At 53.9% G+C, this 20,685-nt stretch overlaps 1 protein-coding gene across 1 annotated transcript in view; it reads right to left on the bottom strand.

The window, feature by feature from the left end:
- The window catches only part of tspan13b (tetraspanin 13b), a 6,497-nt gene extending 6,090 nt beyond the window's left edge, over positions 1–407 (bottom strand). Inside the window, exon 1 of the mRNA XM_056298665.1 lies at positions 195–407. Within this exon, the coding sequence (XP_056154640.1) occupies positions 195–266 (72 nt within the window). The 5' untranslated portion in view covers positions 267–407. The remainder of the gene's footprint in view (positions 1–194) is intronic.
- Between the last annotated feature and the right edge of the window lie 20,278 nt (positions 408–20,685).

A 20,685-nucleotide genomic window follows, 5' to 3' on the forward strand; every position in this document is an offset into this window, starting at 1 on the left:
TACTTCCAGTCAAGGCTTAACGACCGACTAAAACAAAGGAAGAGAAACAGTCCGCCACCTCGCCGTATTTCCGACGGACCCACGACAAGGTGCGACAGACAGGTGTGATGGAAGGAGGCAGCATCCTGTGCAGACAGACAGACAGACAGGCAGGCAGCGCCGCGCTCCATATGGCGCACGGGCCGGGCACTCACCACGTAGAGGATGTTCAGCACGCACAGGGCATGTCTGGAGCAGGTGAACCCGGCGCAGCCCATCTCGAACATTCCCAGCGAGCCCCGACGCTCAGCCGCCTGGAGACGCGTCCTGGACCAACACTGGAAGGACTTACACACGGTGCCCGGCGGCCAGCTCCCGACACAATACACAACCGCAACGCACTGAGGCGGACGGTCAGCGTCCCACAGTCAAACGCACTGGGCGGAATGGGGGGGGGGGGTTACCACGTGACGCAGGGGGCGGGTCTCTGAAGCATCGCGCTCTCTTATTGGCTGCAGTGAAGCGCTTCTCTTTCCGCGCATCGCTGGGCAGACGCGCTGCTCGAGCGGTTTTTATCACGTGCACTTCCAGAGTCTTTACTTTTTATAATTTAATACTTCCAGAGTCTTTACTTTTTATAATTTAATACTTCCAGAGTCTTTACTTTTTATCATGTGTACTTCCAGAGTCTTTACTTTTTATCATGTGTACTTCCAGAGTCTTTACTTTTTATCATGTGTACTTCCAGAGTCTTTACTTTTTATCATGTGTACTTCCAGAGTCTTTACTTTTTATAATTTAATACTTCCAGAGTCTTTACTTTTTATCATGTGTACTTCCAGAGTCTTTACTTTTTATAATTTAATACTTCCAGAGTCTTTACTTTTTATCATGTGTACTTCCAGAGTCTTTACTTTTTATAATTTAATACTTCCAGAGTCTTTACTTTTTATCACGTGCACTTCCAGAGTCTTTACTTTTTATAATTTAATACTTCCAGAGTCTTTACTTTCTGTCATGTGTACTTCCAGAGTCTTTACTTTTTATCATGTGTACTTCCAGAGTCTTTACTTTCTGTCATGTGTACTTCCAGAGTCTTTACCTTTTATCATGTGTACTTCCAGAGTCTTTACTTTTTATCATGTGTACTTCCAGAGTCTTTACTTTTTATCATGTCCACTTCCAGAGTCTTTACTTTTTATCATGTGTACTTCCAGAGTCTTTACTTTTTATCATGTGTACTTCCAGAGTCTTTACTTTTTATCATGTGTACTTCCAGAGTCTTTACTTTTTATCATGTGTACTTCCAGAGTCTTTACTTTTTATCATGTGTACTTCCAGTCTTTACTTTTTATCATTTATACATCCAGAGTCTTTACTTTTTATCGTTCATACTTCCAGAGTCTTTACTTTTTACCATTCATAATTCCAGTCTTTACTTTTTATCATATGTACTTCCAGAGTCTTTACTTTTTATCATTCATACTTCCAGAGTCTTTACGTTTTATCGTGTGTACTTCCAGAGTCTGTACTTTTTATCATGTGTACTTCCTGTTAGGGTTTGTGGAAGACCCTAAGCGCACGACTACAGACAGAGATGGGGTTAGCCGAAAACTGGCGTACTTTATTCCTTACGCGTACAAATAGTCAAACACAGGGAGGCAATGAGCGACAAGAAAAACGGAAAGTCCAAGGGGGAAAACTCGCGGGTAATCCAAACGGGAACACGGCAGGATACTTCCACGGGGAAACTTTGCAAGGGAAAACATAAACCAAGGGCTGGGATGAGTTCGGAGAGAAAAGGACCGTGGAAGGAGAGTGGCCGCTACTGCGGGGAGGTCACAACACGAACTGACAACGGGCGCGTGGGAGGCCACCAAACTTAAGCCCAGACCTGACGGCTAAGCCCGGCCCTGATGAGCTGATTGGCTGCCGGCGCGGGGTGGGCGAGCCGTAACAGTGCCCCCCCCCCTCTACGGGAGCCACCAGGCGACTTGCCCGGCTTCTCGGGATGGGAATGATGGAACTCAGTGAGCAGCCCAGGGTCCAGGATGAGCTGGCGGAAGACCCAGCTACGTTCCTCCGGATCGTAGCCCTCCCAGTCCACCAAATACTGGAACCCCCGTCCTCGGCGCCGGACGTCCAGCAGCCGGCGGACCTTCCACTGGGGGTGCCCATCCACGATCTCAGGGGGAGGCGGAGCCGGGGCCGGAGGCATCAGAGGACTGTGGGAGACAGGCTTAACCCGAGACACATGAACCACGGGATGGGTCTTCAAGGAAGCCAGCTTCTTCGCGGTGGATTGAAGCGGGAGATCCTTCGAGGACAGCCACACCCTTTGGCCTGGTTGGTACGTAGGCGCTGGGGACCGGCGTCGGTTGGCTCCCCGACTGGCGCGCTCAGCTGCCCGGAGCAGAGCAGCTCTGGTCACCTCCCAGACGCGACGACACCGGTTCAGATGGGCCTGCACGGAGGGAACTGCCACTTCCGACTCCTGCGCAGCAAAGAGAGGTGGCTTGTAGCCCAGGGACACCTCAAAAGGTGAGAGGCCGGTGGCAGAGCTGACCAGGGAGTTGATGGCATACTTGACCCAGGGGAGAACCGGCTCCAGGAGCTGGGCTTCTTGGCGGCCACGCACCGGAGGGCAGACTCCACGCTCTGGTTCATCCTCTCCGTCTGCCCGTTAGTCTGTGGGTGATAGCCAGAGGAGAGACTAACAGAGGCACCCAACCCCTTACAAAAGGCCCGCCATACCCGGGAGACGAACTGGGGCCCTCGGTCCGAGACGACGTCCAGGGGAAGGCCGTGGAGGCGGAACACGTGGCTCGTCAGGAGGTCCGCCGTCTCAGAAGCCAATGAGAGTCTGGGGAGGGCGACCAGGTGCACTCCCTTACTGAAGCGGTCCACCACTGTCAGGATCACAGTGTTACCCTGGGAGGGAGGCAGTCCGGAGACAAAATCCAACGCCACATGGGACCAGGGCCGGCTTGGAGTTGGGAGGGGCTGCAGCAGACTCGCGGGTGCCTGGTAAGAGGCCTTGCTGCGAGCACAGACGGAGCAGGCCCTTACGAAGTCCCTGACGTCGATCCTCATGGTGGGCTACCAGAAACGCCGAGCCAGAAAGGTGAAGGTGCGGTGGACACCCGGGTGGCAAACAAACTGACTGGCAGGGCCCCACTGGAGAACCCGGGGCCGGACTGCGTCCGGGACGAACAGGCGGCGTGGAGGGACGTGGCTCGGGGTGGGATGGGAGCGCAACGCCTGCCTGACCACGGTCTCGATGCCCCAGGTAACCACACCAACCACCCTGGCCTCAGGAAGGACGGGAGTCGGCTCCTCTGTAGCTGGATCCCTCCTCGGGTGTTGTCGGCACAGGGAGTCTGCCTTCGTGTTGCGGGACCCGGGGCGATAAGTCAGTGTGAAGTCAAACCGACTGAGGAAGCTGGCCCACCGTGCCTGCTGACCATTGAGGTGCTTGGTTGCCCGAATGAACGTCAAGTTCTTATGATCCGTCCAGATGGTGAACGGCTGTTACGCCCCCTCCAGCCAATGGCGCCACTCCTCCAAAGCAGCCACCACTGCCAGCAGCTCCCGGTTCCCGAATTCGTAGTTCTCCTCGGCGGGGAGGAACCGGCGAGAGAAGAGGGCGCATGGGTGGACCTTCTGGTCAAACGCTGACCGCTGGGAGAGGACAGCCCCCAACCCGGTGTCCAAAGCTTCCACCTCTACGATGAACTGCCTCTTGGGGTTGGGGTGGAGCAGGACCGGGGCGCTGGTGAACCTCTCCTTGAGGGACTGGAACACAGAGCGGGCAGCCAGGGACCAGATGAACGGCTGGGAGGGGGAGGTCAGCCTGGTGAGAGGTTCTGCCACGCGGCTGAAGTTCCGGATGAACCTCCGATAGAAGTTCGCAAACCGAGGAAGCTCTGTAATTCCTTCCGTGATGTGGGATCGGGCCAGTCCACAAAAGCCTGGATCTTGCGGGGGTCGGCCCGGTCTGTCCCCTCTCAACGACGAAGCCCAGGTAGTCAACGGAAGGGGAATGGAACCGGCACTTCTCTGCCTTGACGAAGAGCCGATTCCGGAGGAGACGTTCGAGTCCTGGAGAAGATGAGGATGTCCTCTAGGTAGACCACCACAAACTCATCGAGCATGTCGCGGAGAATGTCATTCATGCGAGCCTGGAATACCGCCGGGGCGTTGGTGAGGCCGAACGGCATGACCAGGTACTCATAATGACCCAGGGGCATCTTAAAGGCTGTCTTCCACTCGTCCCCTTTCCGGATCCGGACCAAATGATAGGCACACCGGAGGTCCAGCTTAGTGAAGACTGTAAGCCTGGGTGAGGGGCTCAAGGGTGGAACTCATGAGAGGAAGGGGGTACTTGTTTTTGACGGTTATCTCATTGAGTTGGTGATAGTCAATGCAGGGTCGGAGGCCCCTTCCTTCTTCTTCACGAAAAAGAATCCAGCTGCCACCTGGGAGGACGAGGACAGAATGAGCCCCGCTGCCAAGGACTCAGAGATGTACTTGTCCATCGCAGCCTTCTCGGGGAAGGTCAGACTGTACAGACGACTGCTGGGAAGGGGTGCCCCAGAGCGCAGGTCGATAGCACAGTCATAAGGCCGATGAGGAGGAAGAGATTGGGCCCGGGTCTTGCTGAAAACCTCACCTAAGTCATGGTACTCAGGGGGAACAGAGGAGAGGTCGGGAGGCGGGGCACTAGGGGCACGTCGGGGGGATGGGGCGGGAGCAGCCTGGAGACATTGGGCATGACAGGAGGAGCTCCACTCCATGATGGTACCGGAGGCCCAGGCGATGTGTGGCTCATGCTGCACGAACCAGGGGCGCCCTAGGATCACAGGGACTAACGGGGATTGGATGATGAAGAACCGAAGTCTCTCCACATGGTTACCTTCTATGGTGAGAGAGACAGGGTGGGTGCGTTGGGTGACGCTGGCCAGGCAGCGCTCGTCCAGCGCGAAGGCCTCCATGGGCTTCTCCAGCGTCTCTAGCGGGATGTTAGCCTGGGCAGCAAACTCTGAGTCCAGGAAACACTCATCAGCCCCCGAGTCGAGGAGTGCACCCACCGTGAGCCGCTGGTCAGCCCAGGCCAGGGTAATGCTAACAAGATGGTTCTGTGGGGCAGGACGGCGGGAACAGGAAAGGCGGCTCACTAGGATCTCCCGGGGCCCCAGTGAGCCTAGTCTTTTGGCCGAGTGGGGCAGCCGCTGATCAGATGCCCCTTCTGGCCACAGTAGAGGCCAGAAGGGCCGGACTAAGGCGCGTGCGCCCCAGCTGCATACTAGGTTCCTCCCCCGTCGTGGTCTGGGGTGCGGGGGGAGAAACGGGGAAAGTGGGGCGAGCAGGAGTAGGGGTCCTGTTAGGAGTGCTGGACGACTGGGGAATGGACGGGGATCCACGCAGGGCTCGCTCGCGCCTCCTCTCCCGGAGGCGTCCGTCGATGCGGATGGTGAGCTTGATCAGGTCCTCAAGGGAGGTGGGCTCCTCCCGGGTGGCTAGCTGGTCCTTGACAGCCTCGCTGAGACCTCTCCGGAAGGTGACCCGAAGTGACTGGTCGTTCCAGCCACTCTCAGCTGCGGCCAGCCTGAACTCCACCGAGTAGTCTGTGACACTGCCACTGCCCTGCTGGATACTGCTCAGCCGAGCACCAGGGTCCTGGCCACCGACTGGATGGGGGAAAACCTTCCGTAGTTCCGCCTCAAAGGCCTCGTAGGTGAGGCAGAAACTGGCCTTCATGGACCAGGAAGCAATGGCCCACTGAGCTGCTCGGCCTGTGAGCAGGTTGGTCATGTAGGCGACCCGGGCAGCATCAGACGTGAACATGCTGGGTTGGTGCAGGAAGACCAGCTCACACTGCATGATGAACGTGGCACAGGTCTCAAAGTCGCCATCAAATGGTCGTGGGCTGAAGAGGCAGGGCTCCCGGGGAACTGTGTTGAGCCCCACAGGGTTAACCGGGGCAGCGGGCCCAGGGGGCGGGTTACCCACGACTCCAGGGGCAGGCTGGCCCGGCGGCTGGATGGTGAGAGCTGCCGTGATGGTTTGCAACTGCCGCAGGATCTCTGCTTGTTGGCTCGCCGACGCCGCCTGCTGGCTCGTCAGGTTACCCACACAGGCCTGGTGGGGCTGGACCCGAGTCTGAAGATCTCTCACCGCGGCGGAGGCCGCCTCTAGCTGCTGGAGGGGGGGGTACTGTTACGGCTCGCTCACCCCGCGCCGTGGCCCAATCAGCTCATCAGGGCCGGGCTTAGCCGTCAGGGCTGGGCTTAAGTTTGGTGGCCTCCCACGCGCCCGTTGTCAGTTCGTGTTGCAACCTCCTCGCAGTAGCGGCTACTCTTCCCTCATGGTCCTTTTCTCTCCGAACTCACCCCAGCCCTTGGTTTATGTTTTCCCTTGCAAAGTTTCCCCGTGGAAGTATCCTGCCGTGTTCCCGTTTTGGATTACCAGCGAGTTTTTCCCCTTGGACTTTCCATTTTTCTTGTCGCTCATTGCCTCCCTGTGTTTGACTATTTGTACACGTAAGGAATAAAGTACGCCAGTTTTCGGCTAATCCCATCTCTGTCTGGTGTCGTGCCCTTGGGGTCTTCCGCAAACCCTAACAGTGGTCAGTTCGTACTGTTAGGGTTTGTGGAAGACCCCAAGCTTAGGGATGCGATAGCTCGCACAAGAGACTTCCATGAGGAGAACAGCTCAAAGCGATGAGATTCCAGGTTAGTTGGAGGGACGGAGAGAGTCGTGGCATGAGAGCACACCTCACTCTCAGAATCCGGGTCGACGAGTTCGTGAGGCTCCTCTTCAGGAGTGTGAACACCGTCAGGCAGGGAGAGGAAAGGGGGTCCTGTGAGCCATGTAGTTTTTGTTAGCTCGGCGGCAGGTACCGATCGGGTAGCATGATCCGCTGGGTTTTCAGCTGCGTGGACGTAGCTCCACTGTTCTGGTTTGGTGAACTTCCTGATTCGCTGCACTCTGTTGCAGACGTACACATAGAACCGCCTGGTCTGGTTGTATATGTACCCTAAGACAACTTTGCTGTCTGTGTAGAACCGCATCGTGTCTACACTGATGTCCAACTCCCTCTCCACCAGCTCTGCCATTTCCACTGCCAGCACGGCGGCGCCGAGCTCCAGTCTTCGGATAGTATGAGCGGACGGAGGCGCCAGTTTCGCCTTTCCCAGGACAAAACCGACATGACACTCTCCATCACTGTCGATCACCTTGAGGTAAGCTATATACCGCGGCGATAGCCTTCACTGAAGCGTCAGAGAAGACGGGGAGCTCATTCCTTTGCGCGGTAGATAGGGTCGTGGGAGTGTATGCTCTTGGTATCCTGATGTCTTTCAGGTCTTGTAATGAATCTTTCCACATCCTCCATTCTGCTTCCTTTTCATCTGGTAGAGGGGTATCCCAGTTGAGAGCTTCATTGCAGGTGAGTTCTTGCAGCAGAAACTTTCCCTGAATGACAACTGGAGCGACGAGACCGAGGGGGTCAAACAAGCTGCTCACCGTGGCTAGAGCACCTCTGCGGGTGAAGGGCTTCTCTGTGGCCGTTGCTCTGAAGGTGAAGATGTCGTGCTTGAGTTCCCAGCTGAGTCCCAGGCTGCGTTGGATGAGGGTGGAGTTGTCGTCGAAGTCCAAGTTTTGCAGTCCCTTTGCATGGTCTTCTGGAGGGAAGACCTCCAGGACATCAGAACTGTTTGACGCTATCTTACGGAGTCTCAGGTTTGAGGCAGCAAGCATCTCATGTGTCCTTTTCAACAGGTCGATGGCTTCTGTGGCTGACGGGAGCGACTTGAGGCCGTCGTCGACGTAGAAGTCGTGTTCCACGAAGTGTTTGGCATCCATTCCGTGTTCCCTGGAGCCGTGTTCTACTGCTCGGTGAAGTCCATAGATTGCGACAGCTGAGGATGGTGAGTTGCCGAATACGTGGACTTTCATGCGATACTCGACAATCTCTTCGTTGGGGTCGTTGTTGTTAAACCACAAGAAACGCAGGAAATCTCTGTTGTCTTCTCGAACGACGAAGCTGTGAAACATCTGCTCGATGTCTGCTATGACAGCCACTGTTTCTCTTCGGAAGCGCAGCAAGACTCCCAGCAAGCTGTTGTTCAGATCCGGCCGGTAAGTAGCACCTTGTTCAGGGAGATGCCGTAATGTTGAGCGCTGGAGTCGAAGACAACCCTAATCTTGTCTGGCTTTTGAGGGTGGTAGACGCCGAAGATAGGTAAGTACCAGCACTCACTTCCCTCCGGTAGTGGTGGGGCCAACTCGGCCTGGTCGTGATCAAAGATGATTTGCATGAAGGTGACGAAGTCGGCTTTCATCTTAGGCTTTCTTTCCAGGGTGCGGCGGAGAGAGGTAAGTCTGCTGAGAGCTTGGTCTCGATTGTTCGGGAGCCGTCGACGAGGGGATCGGAATGGGAGAGGCACCACCCAGCTGTTGGCGTCGTCCATCACCATCTCTCTGTCCATGAACTCAATGAACAGCCGATCTTCGATGGAAAGCCCCACTTTGTCGTCATCTTTAGTACTCTGGAAGATAGTGCTGCCTAGTCTGCAGTCATCAGGGACTGGGATGTCATGTTTGACGCTGTAAGGAGAAGAGGTGCTGTTCTGTGCTTTGGAGCTGAACCTTTCCTTGACCTGGAGACGATTGGGGCGTGGCGCCGGCGTCGTCGAAAGCCACATCCTCCAACTGCAGCCCCGTGACGGCGGTCCTGCATGCCTGCACTCCTGGGTCGGCGGCCTGGCTGACCAGGCCATCTGTATCTCATAATGCAACAGTCTTGGAGAGACAGTCGGCGACTGGGTTGGACTTCCCAGCGACATGCCTCACGTCGGTGGTAAACTCTGATGCTACGTTCAGACCAAAGGCGGCGAGAGAGTTGGCGCCGCTTTGTTCGCCAGAGTTTGGCCGCCAGCTCCGCCAGGTGTGTTCGAACAGAACGCGAATTCGCTGTGTTGACGTCACAACAAGCAGTCTAGTTACACCAACGCTGCTAGCAAGTTTGCTAGACCGCACACAACAAATACCACACACGAGCAGTTTTTGTTTACTTGTGATCATCATGGATGAGCGACAGAGATCAGTTGCGGTGGCTCTGCTTTATATCAACTTGCGCCGCCGAAACCGGCGTCAGCGTTCGGTTTGGGTTCATAGCATAAACCGGAGACGTGCCCAGCTTGGCGAATTTCACCGGCTCGTTCAGGAGTTGCGTTTGGACGGCGTCCGAAAAGAATTCTGGGTAGGGGGCGTGTATTCTTTCCCAACATGAAGGCGGGTTCTAACCCTACTTGAAGGTGATTGGCTACCGCCTGGCGAAATCTTCGCCCGAGTTGGACATTTTTGAACTCCCGCGAAGGCGCGTTCGTCGCTCGATTCGCCCAATTCGCGCCGCCCGTAATTTCGCCGCGAATTATTCCGCCCATTCGCCTCCTCCCATTGACTTTGCATGCGTTCGCGCCGCCCAAAAAATTCGCGCCTCCTTTGGTCTGAACGTAGCATAAGTTGACCACGGCTCTGCCACCTTGGCCATCGCGAACACCAGCGGTTTGTGATCGACGAAAGCCGTGAACTGACGGCCCTCCAGTAGGAAACGAAAGTGCCTAACAGCGAGGAAAAGGCCAAGCAGCTCACGATCAAAGGTGCTGTATTTGCGCTCTCTCAGGTTCAACTGCCGGCTGAAGAAGGCAAGCGGCTGCCACGCGCCGCTCACCCACCTCTCGTAAACCGCGCCAACAGCGTAGTCCGAAGCATCTGTCGTGATGGCGATGGGCGCTCCAGACACAGGGTGTGCCAGCATCGCCGCGTCAGCCAGGGCGGCCTTCACATCCTTAAAAGCCTTGTCCCTCTCTGCAGACCAGTCCCCGGCGTGTTTGGGGGCTGTGCCCTTCAGAGCCTCATACAGGGGGCGGAGGAGATCGGCAGCCCGGAGGATGAACCGGTGGTAGAAGGACACCATGCCAATGAACTCCCGGAGGGACTGGGCCGTGTGTGGGCGTAGAAAGTCTGCGACGGCCTCCACCTTAGATGGAAGGGGGGCCGCCCCGTCCTTGGTGGCCCGGTGGCCCAGGAAGTCGATGGTGCTCAGACCAAACTGGCATTTGGCCGGGTTAACTATCAACCTGTGCAGGCTGAGCCTCTCAAAAAGGGCTCTGAGGTGGGACAAGTGCTCGGACACGGAGGCGCTAGCGACCAGGATGTCATCCAGGTACACAAAGAGGAAAAGCAGGTCCCGCAACACTGAGTCCATGATGCGTTGGAAGGACTGCGCGGCGTTCTTGAGCCCAAACGGCATGCGCAGGAACTCGAACAGTCCGAACGGAGTTGTCACAGCCGTTTTGGGGACATCAGCGGGATGGACGGGCACCTGGTGGTATCCACGGACGAGGTCCACCTTGGAAAAGATCACTTTCCCAGCCAGGTGGGTGGAGAAATCTTGGATGTGAGGGACCGGGTAGCGGTCCGGTGTTGTTGCGTCATTGAGCCGACGGTAGTCACCACATGGACGCCACCCAATGCCAGGCTTAGGCACTATGTGGAGGGGTGAAGCCCACGGGCTGCTGGAGCGACGGATGATGCCGAGGCGCTCCATGTTCTCAAACTCCGCCTTGGCGACAGAGAGCTTGGTCGGGTCGAGGCGCCGAGCTCGGGCGTACACCGGTGGGCCAGTGGTGACGATGTGGTGCTCAACCCCATGTTTGGTCATAAATGACGAGAATGTGGGCTGAGTGAGGTCAGGGAACTCAGAGAGAAGACGGAGAAACACTTCCTCGTTGGAGAGCATGCTGGACAGCCTGACGGAGCCTGTATCGCTGAGTGTACACGCGTGTGAAGCGAAGGTGATGGCGTCAATCAGGCGTCGATTCCTGACGTCCACCAGCAGCCCATGAGCACAAATGAAATCTGCACCGAGGAGGGGAAATGCCACGTTGGCGGTGACAAAATCCCAGCTGAACCGCTGTCCGTTAAAACACATGTCAATGTGCCTCGTGCCGTACATACGGATAGAGCTGCCGTTAGCAGCTTCCATGGGAGGGCCGTGAGCGCCCGACAGGGCGTCCACACTTGATGCAGGTACAACACTCCCCTGCGCCCCAGTGTCGCATAGGAAACGCCGCCCCGAGATGGAGTCTTGCAGGAAAAGTAGCCTGCTGTCCTCCACGCCGACGCCCATGGCCACTAGTGAGCGCCGGCCTTGGCGTTTCCCGACGAGCTGAAATTGCACGGGGAGTTGTACTTTTTCGCCTTGGCCCCGAACTTTGCATGGTAAAAGCACAAGCCGGGCTCCTGTCGCCGACCGGGGGTTGCCGCAGCGACCACCATTGAGTCACCAGGTGGTGGCGTGTGGGGGTGGGCAGGGGTGAGCGCGGACGCGCAGCGCTGCTGTTGGCTGGCCAGGAAGAACTTGTCAGCTTCTTCAGCTAGCTTGCGGCAATCGGTAATGCTGGTGTTAGCCAAAGCGGTCCGCACCTGAGCAGGCAGTTGTCGCAGAAACAGTTGTACAAAGAGGAAATCAGGTGTGTGCGCCGGTCCCAGCAGATTCAGCATTTTGTCCATGAGCTCGGATGGCTTGCTGTCACCCAAGCCTTGCAGAGAAAAGAGACGGTGGGACCTCTCGGCGTCGGAAAGTTCAAAAATCTTCAAGAGGTGGTCTTTGAGCCCCTTGTATTTGTCTGCCGCCGGAGGATTTGTAAGGAGAGTCACCACTCTAGTTGCAGTCAAACATCCGATCGCCGATACCACGTAGTAGTATTTAGTAGCATCATCCGTTATTTTGCGGATAGCAAACTGCGCTTCCGCCTGGGCGAACCATGTCGTTGCCGATGACTCCCAGAACTCTGGCAATTTGAGAGAAACCGCGTTGATTTCGTCAACCATGTTCGTTTGAAAGATTGTCTCTGATAACTACCAAGAGACAAACGTCGGGGTCACCAGTGTAGAGGAGCTCAAGCAGGAGTCGTGACAACTTTCTCTTTCGGCTACACAACGTGCACCAATTATTCCTTCACCATAACAAGAACAACAAAAACCGGCGCAGCGGAAGTGTATCACTGTAAACACGAACCGAGAAAACAGCAGCTGTAAATAAACGTTCCTACTAGCTCAATAAGGGGAAATATGTATCCCTATAATCACTACAAGTACATACATACTGTAATACCAGTACCAGTGTGTATCATGGTTACTGTAATACCAGTACATACATACACACACTATACCTGTCACAGCCCCTCTCCCTTGACACCTGCTCACCCCTCCTTCACCCCGGCACACCTGCTGGCCATCAAGCAATCGCCCTCACCCTTAAGCAGCCTCCACTGTGGACCAGTCTTCGCTGGAACGTTGCCATTCATGGACTTCAGCCTGCCAGTCTACCTGCCACTGAGCCAACTCCTGCTCTACCCCTGGGATCGGCCACTTCAATAAAGACCTGATTTCTTCCCTTACCTGGTTGTCCCGTCTGCTTTTGGGTTTTCCCAGATACGTGACAGTACGTTCCAGCCACTATGGACCCAGCAGACCGTTCCATCACAGACCTGGCCACGGTCTGCCAGACTGTAACCAACCAGGAATCGGTCCTCGGCCAGCACAGCCAGGTGCTACAGAGGATGGCTGACGCCCTCCGTGAGCTCAGCTCAAAGATCTCCAGAATCCAGACCCAACTTAGTGCCTCCGCTAGCCCGGGACCCGCCCCTCCAGCTCCGCCGCCCTCAGCGCCATCAACTTCGGCTAAGGAACCATGGGTTGCCCCGCCCGATAAGTATGATGGAGATTTTGGACTTTGTCGCCCTTTTCTGATGCAGTGTGAGATTGTGTTTAACCAGCAGCCCCAGTCATATTCCACGGATGGAGCCAAAGTCGCTTACATCATGGGTCTTCTCCGGGGAAGCGCTCTGGATTGTGGGAGATGCGGGACCCACTTCCTCACCCTACGCTGAGTTCACCACTGCTTTTCGCCAGGTTTTTGATCATCCCGTGCGGGGAAAGGATGCTTCAAAAAGACTGACCTCTCTCCGCTAGGGTTCCCGCAGCGTCGCTGACTACTCAGTTGAGTTCCGTACGCTATCAGCGGAGAGCGGATGGAACAACGAGTCCCTCCAGGCCGGGTTTTCCAACGGTCTAAGCGAATCCATAAAGGACGAATTGGTTTCCTACCCGGAGCCTGGAGGGTTGGAGGAATTGGTTACCCTGGCCATTCGTGTGGACACCCCTTCTCCGGGAGCGGAGGAGAGAGAGGACGCGCCGCTTTCCTGTTCACAACAACTTTCCAAGGGCCACACCTCCAAACTCTGGGGGCCGAGCTCGCTCGACTGAGGTTGACGTCCTCCGAGAAAGCCCGAGGCGTGATTCTTCCCCAGCTTCGGAGCCGATGCAACTCGGCCGCATCCTCGTGAGCCCAACTGTCTGCCCTCTGTCTCCTCGTCCACGTACCCAGTTGCAAGCTACCATCAGTTTTAAAGGTCAGTCCACTAAACTTTTGGCTTTAATTGACTCTGGAGCTGATGAAAGCTTTTTGGATGCAAGTGTTGTGAAGCAGTTAGGTCTTGCCGCTGTGAGTCTGGACCAGCCTCTTGAAGCTAATGCCCTGGATGGACGTCTCCTGGCCCGGATAACCTCTAAGACCGAGCCTGTGCGCCTCCTCTTGTCGGGAAACCATCAAGAGGAGTTAAGTTTTTTGTTATCTATTCTCCATTTGTTCCCATTATACTTGGTCATCCCTGGCTGGTTAAGCATAGTCCCCATATTGATTGGTCATCGGCCAGAATTTCAAGTTTGAGTCCCGTCTGTCATGCCATGCCTCCAGTCTGCTCTGCCTCAGTCTGTCCCCTGTCAGGTGTCAAGCCCTGAGACCTCTGACCTGTCACTGGTGCCTCCAGAGTACCATGACCTCCAAGCCGTGTTCAACAAACAGCAAACTCTCTCCCTGCCTCCTCATTGCCCCTGTGATTGCGCTATTGACCTACTGCCGGGTGCTCCCCTCCCCAGCAGCCGTCTATATAGCCTCTCCAAGCCTGAGCAGGAGTCCATGGAGAGGTACATCAAGGACTCCTTGGCTGCTGGTCTTATTCGCCCTTCATTGTCACCCCTTGGTGCGGGGTTCTTTTTTGTGGCCAAGAAGGACAAGACCCTCCGGCCGTGTATTGACTATAGAGGCCTCAATAACATCACGGTCAAGAATAAGTATCCTCTGCCCCTCATGACTTCTGCTTTTGATTCTCTCCAGGGAGCCACAGTGTTCACTAAACTAGACCTCCGCAATGCTTACCACCTGGTCCGGGTTCGAGACGGAGATGAATGGAAAACTGCCTTCAACACCCCCCTGGGGCATTTTGAATATCTGGTGATGCCGTTTGGTCTCACTAATGCCCCAGCTGTCTTCCAGAGTCTGGTCAATGACATCCTACGTGACATGTTGGATCGTTTCGTTTTTGTTTACCTGGATGATATCCTGATTTTTTCCAGAGACCTGTCAGAGCATGTCATGCACGTCCGCCAAGTCCTTCAACGACTTCTGGAGAACCGCCTTTTCGTAAAAGCAGAGAAGTGCGAATTTCATGCTCCTTCAGTCACCTTCCTGGGCTACATCGTGGCTGTGGGCAGGTGAGAATGGACCCTGCCAAGGTCAGAGCGGTTCTTGAGTGGCCAAGCCCGACCAGCCGTAAGCAGCTTCAGAGGTTCCTCGGTTTTGCCAAGTTCTACAGATGGTTCATCCGCAATTACAGCCGTGTTGCGGCCCCACTAACTGCTCTTACCTCCACCTCCAGACAGTTCCTGTGGACCCCTGTAGCAGAGGCAGCTTACCAAGCCCTCCAGCACCGCTTCACCACAGCTCCTATCCTCATACAGCCAGACCCAACCAAGCAGTTCGTTGTGGAAGTGGACGCCTCTGAGATTGGGGTGGGGGCAGTCTTTTCTCAGCGATCCAGTGAGGATGACAAGACACACCACTGTGCCTTCCTGTCTCATCGTCTCTCCTCAGCTGAAAGGAACTACGACGTGGGGAATCGTGAGCTCCTGGCAGTTAAATTGGCACTGGAGGAATGGAGACATTTTCTGGAGGGGTCTGAGCTTCCTTTTATAGTGTGGACTGACCATAAGAACCTGGAATACATCCAGTCAGCAAAGCGACTCAACCTGCGCCAAGCCAGGTGGGCGCTCGTGTGCATGGGAAGGAGTCTGAGCCCAAGCTCCAACCTGACACCATCGTTCCCTCTACCTGTGTGGTTGCGGCTGCGGCTGTCACCTGGAACATTGAAAGGGAGGTCATGGCAGCACAACAGACTCAGCCCGACCCAGGTAACGGTCCCCCCGGGCGCTTGTTTGTTCCAGATGCTGTTAAATCTAGTGTGTTGCAGTGGGCTCACTCTTCCAAACTTACCTGCCATCCTGGAGTAACCCGTACCCTAGCCGTCCTCCGTAGGTGGTTTTGGTGGCCTTCCATGACGGAGGATACTGGGTCTTTTGTTTCTGCCTGGCCTGTTTGGGCCCAGAATAAGCCCTCCACTCGGGCCAGTGCCGGTCTGCTGCTCCCCCTGCCTGTTCCACACTGTCCCTGGTCGCATCTGTCCTTGGATTTCGTCTCTGGTCTGCCCGCCTCCGACGGTAACACCGTTGTACTGACTGTTGTTGATCGCTTCAGTAAATTTGTTCATTTTTTGCCCTTGTCTAAACTGCCTTTGGCCCGAGAGACTGCAGATCTGCTTGTCAGGGAGGTTTTCCGGATCCACGGTATTCCCCGTGATATAGTGTCTGACTGTGGTCCCCAGTTCACTTCTGCTGTCTGGAAGGCTTTCTGCTCTGCCATCGGTGCCACCGTCAGCCTGTCATCGGGGTTCCATCCTCAGACCAACGGCCAGGCCGAGAGGGCCAACCAGGTATTGGAGACTGTTCTCCGCTGTCTGGTATCTGCCAACCCATCCTCTTGGTCCTCACAACTTCCCTGGGTAGAATATGCCCATAACACCCTGCCATCGTCTGCTACTGGGTTGTCCCATTTTTGAATGCCTTTACGGCTATCAGCCTCCCCTTTTTCCTTCTCAGGGGGTAGACATTCCGGTTCCGTCTGTCCAGGCCCATGTCCGTTGGCCTCCGGCCGTTACCAGCGCTTGGCGAATCGTCATCGCACCCCTGTGATGTTCTGACTACTCCCCCGGTGACCAGGTATGGCTCTCTACCAAGGACCTACCCTTGAAATCGGACGCTAAAAAACTGTCCCCCATGTATATTGGTCCCTTTTCCATTGTCAAAGTCATTAACCCCTCTGTGGTCCGTCTGAAGCTGCCCCGCACTCTTCGGGTTCATCCTTCCTTCCATGTGTCCTGCCTCAAACCTGTCTCTACCAGCCCTCTAGTTCCTCCGGCCCCCCCGCCCCCACCTCATCGTATGATCAACGATCATCCTGCTTACACTGTTCGTCCTCTCCTGGACTCTCGTCCCCGCGGTCGCGGCCTGCAGTATCTCGTTGACTGAGAGGGATATGGCCTGGAGGAAAGGTGTTGGGTCCCTCGTCGACTTGTCCTGGATGCGAACCTCGTCCGGGACTTCCACAGGATGCACCCTGACGGGCCTGATGGGTCTTCGGGGGCGCCCCTCGGAGGGGGGGTACTGTCACAGCCCCTCTCCCTTGACACCTGCTCACCCCTCCTTCACCCCGGCACACCTGTTGGCCATCAAGCAATCGCCCTCATCCTTAAGAAGCCTCCACTGTGGACCAGTCTTCGCTGGAACGTTGCCATTCATGGACTTCAGCCTGCCAGTCTACCTGCCACTGAGCCAACTCCTGCTCTACCCCTGGGATCGGCCACTTCAATAAAGACTTGATTTCTTCCCTTACCTGGTTGCCCCATCTGCTTTTGGGTTTTTCCAGATACGTGACAATACCAGTACTAGTGTGTATCATAGTTACTGTAATACCAGTACATACATACTGTAATACCAGCACCAGTGTGTATCATGGTTACCGTAATACCAGTACATACATATTGTAATACCAGTACTAGTGTGTATCATGGTTACCGTAATACCAGTAAATACATACTGTAATACCAGTACCAGTGTGTATCATGGTTACCGTAATACCAGTAAATACATACACACACTAATACAAGTACCAGTGTGTATTATGTTACTGTAATACCAGTACATACATACAGTAATACCAGTACCAGTGTATATCATGGTTACTGTAAAACCAGTACATAAATACTGTAATACCAGTACATATTTACATGCTGTAATAATAATACATGCATACTTAATACCAGTACCAGTGTGTATTATGGTTACTGCAATACCAGTACATACATAGTACGTACTGTAATGCCAGTACATACATACTGTAATACCAGTACCAGTGTGTATCATGGTTACTGCAATACCAGTACATACATACTGTAATACTAGTACATACATACATACGTACTGTAATATCAGTACATACATGCTTAATACCAGTACCAGTGTGTATCATGGTTACTGTAGTAGTAGGAAACGTTTGTGTATCCCATAATGCAACAGTCTTGGAGACAGGTTCTGAAGGCCCAGCTCTTTATTAGACCCGGACGAAACACATTTGAAACCTCATGAAGTGAAGAAACCAGTTGACTGGTTCAGGAGGACTGGTTCGGTTCAGGAGGACTGGTTCAGGAGGACTGGTTCAGGTCTGCTCTTCTGTTATGTCTGCTCTCACGAGAGCGGCTCGTTTTAACAGTCTAATTAAACCTCAGACCAATACTGGATTTCATGTCAGCATGTTGCCAAGATACCTTCACCACGCTGCTTTCAATGAAAACATCACAGCTGTGTCACATAAAAGTCGGCTGGATGTTCCCCTGCTGTTCTACCTTGATGGATGATGGATGATGTTCTACCCTGATGGATGATGGATGATGTTCTTCCCTGATGGATGATGTTCTACCCTGATGGATGATGGATGATGTTCTGCCCTGATGGATGATGTTCTACCCTGATGGATGATGGATGATGGATGATGTTCTGCCCTGATGGATGATGGATGATGTTCTACCCTGACGGATGATGGTGATGTTCTGCCCTGATGGATGATGTTCTACCCTGATGGTTGATGTTCTCCGCTGATGGATGATGGATGATGTTCTCCCCTGATTGATGATGTTCTACCCTGACGGATGATGGATGATGTTCTGCCCTGATGGATGATGGTGATGTTCTCCCCTGATGGATGATGTTCTACCCTGATGGATGATGGATGATGTACTGCCCTGATGGATGATGTTGTGCCCTGATGGATGATGGATGATGTTCTACCCTGATAGATGATGTTCTGCCCTGATGGATGATGGTGATGTTCTACCCTGATGGATGATGTTCTACCCTGATGGTTGATGTTCTGCCCTGATGGATGATGTTCTACCCTGATGGATGATATTCTGCCCTGATGGATGATGGATGATGATCTGCCCTGATGGATGATGGTGATGTTCTGCCCTGATGGATGATGTTCTACCCTGATGGTTGATGTTCTCCCCTGATGGATGATGTTTTACCCTGATGGATGATGGATGATGTACTGCCCTGATGGATGATGTTGTGCCCTGATGGATGATGGATGATGTTCTACTCTGATAGATGATGTTCTGCCTTGATGGATGATGGTGATGTTCTGCCCTGATGGATGATGTTCTACCCTGATGGATGATGTTCTGCCCTGATGGATGATGTTCTACCCTGATGGTTGATGTTCTACCCTGATGGATGATGTTGTACCCTGATGGATGATGGATGATGTTCTGCCCTGATGGATGATGTTGTGCCCTGATGGATGATGTTCTACCCTGATGGATGATGTTCTGCCCTGATGGATGATGGATGATGTTCTTCCCTGATGGATGATGGATGATGTTCTACCCTGATGGATGATGGATGATGTTCTGCCCTGATGGATGATGTTGTGCCCTGATGGATGATTGATGATGTTCTGCCCTGATGGATGATGGATGATGTTCTACCCTGATGGATGATGGATGATGTTGTGCCCTGATGGATGATGTTCTACCCTGATGGATGATGTTCTGCCCTGATGGATGATGGATGATGTTCTGCCCTGATGGATGATGGATGATGGATGATGTTCTACCCTGATGGATGATGGATGATGTTCTGCCCTGATGGATGATGGGCAGAAGTGTGGTGGGCAAAATGAATGAATGAACCATGTTTGAACAAATAATTTTCAAATTCAATACTTATCATGTCTCAAAATACTTGATGTAGTGACTGCAGTCTTGCAGGGTCCAGTGATACCATGGCTGAACCTGCAGAAGATACAGCAAACATCTGGCCCTCTGGCTGGAGTTCAGGAAATACTACATTTTGGGGAAACGATGAACGTACCAGTGCCTTCATGTGTCAGACTTCTCGCTGTCAAGTTCACAGAAACCAAATAACTTAGTCTGCAAAACACACTTTAATTTGTCCCGTTTCAGACTGACAATATTTATTCAACAAAAACACACGAATAAATACAGGCAGCACGGTGGCCCAGTGGTTAGCACTGTTCCTTACAGCAAGAAGGTCCTGGGTTCAAACCCCAGGCCATCCCAGGTCCTTTCTGTGTGGAGTTTGCATGTTCTCCCCGTGACTGTGTGGGTTTCCTCCCACCATCAAAAAGATATGCATGTTAGGGTTACTACTCCTGCCTGTGCCCCTGAGCAAGGCAAGGGAAAGACGAACTGGAGTTGGTTCCTGGGTGCTGCAGCTGCACCCTGCTCCTATACAACAGGACGAGTTAAATATGGCGGATGAAATTCATTGTAACCTACAATGACAAAGTAAAGAGGCTTTCTATATAAATACATAGTGATCCAGCCCGTGAACCCTCTCCCGGACTGCAACATGCTGCATGAGTCAGACAGCTTGGCGACTCATACTGGATATACTGGCATCTACACACTTAGCTTGTAATTAGCTTGATTTACACGCTCACCTAGAATACTCAAAGTGCCCAGCAGAGCACTGAGGACTTCAAGCTAAACTGAATCCCATGGGCAGGGATTGAAAAACAATTACCAATGGAAAAACGCCTAAACTGCCAGGTCTTGTTGTCGATCTATGACCTCTGACCTCCTCCACTCACCCAGTTTGGTGATGTAACTAGTGCAGCCCAGAGGGACATGAGGGTTTGAGGGTCCCGGGTTGTAAAGAGACCAATGGGACGCTCAGGACAACAAGATGGGATGTTGTTGAGATGCTGACACTTGAGCTTTACACTTTCTCACCCTCTGTTGTTCCATGAATGAAGAGAAGAGTCAGCTGTCCCTTCAGTAACACACATTACTACTATTAAGGAAGCGATGTCTCATTTCATCTCATCATCGGCCGCTTCTCCGGGGTCGGGTCGCGGTGGCAGCAAGCTAAGTAGGGCACTGCAGACGTCCCTCTCCCCAGCAACGCCCTCCAGTTCCTCCTGGGTGATCCCAAGGCGTTCCCAGGCCAGATTGGACAAGTAGTCCCTCCAGCGAGTTCTGGGTCTACCCCGGGGTCTCCTCCCAGTTGGACGTGCCCGGAAAACCTCCAAAGGAAGGCGCCCAGGAGGCATCCTGATCAGATACCCAAACCATCTCAACACAGCAGCGGCTCTACTCCGAGCTCCCTCCGGATGTCTGAACTCCTCACCCTGTCTCCAAGGCTGAGCCCAGACACCCT

This window comes from Lampris incognitus, chromosome 18, assembly GCF_029633865.1.
Source record: "Lampris incognitus isolate fLamInc1 chromosome 18, fLamInc1.hap2, whole genome shotgun sequence".
Classification (NCBI taxonomy): Eukaryota; Metazoa; Chordata; class Actinopteri; order Lampriformes; family Lampridae; genus Lampris; species Lampris incognitus.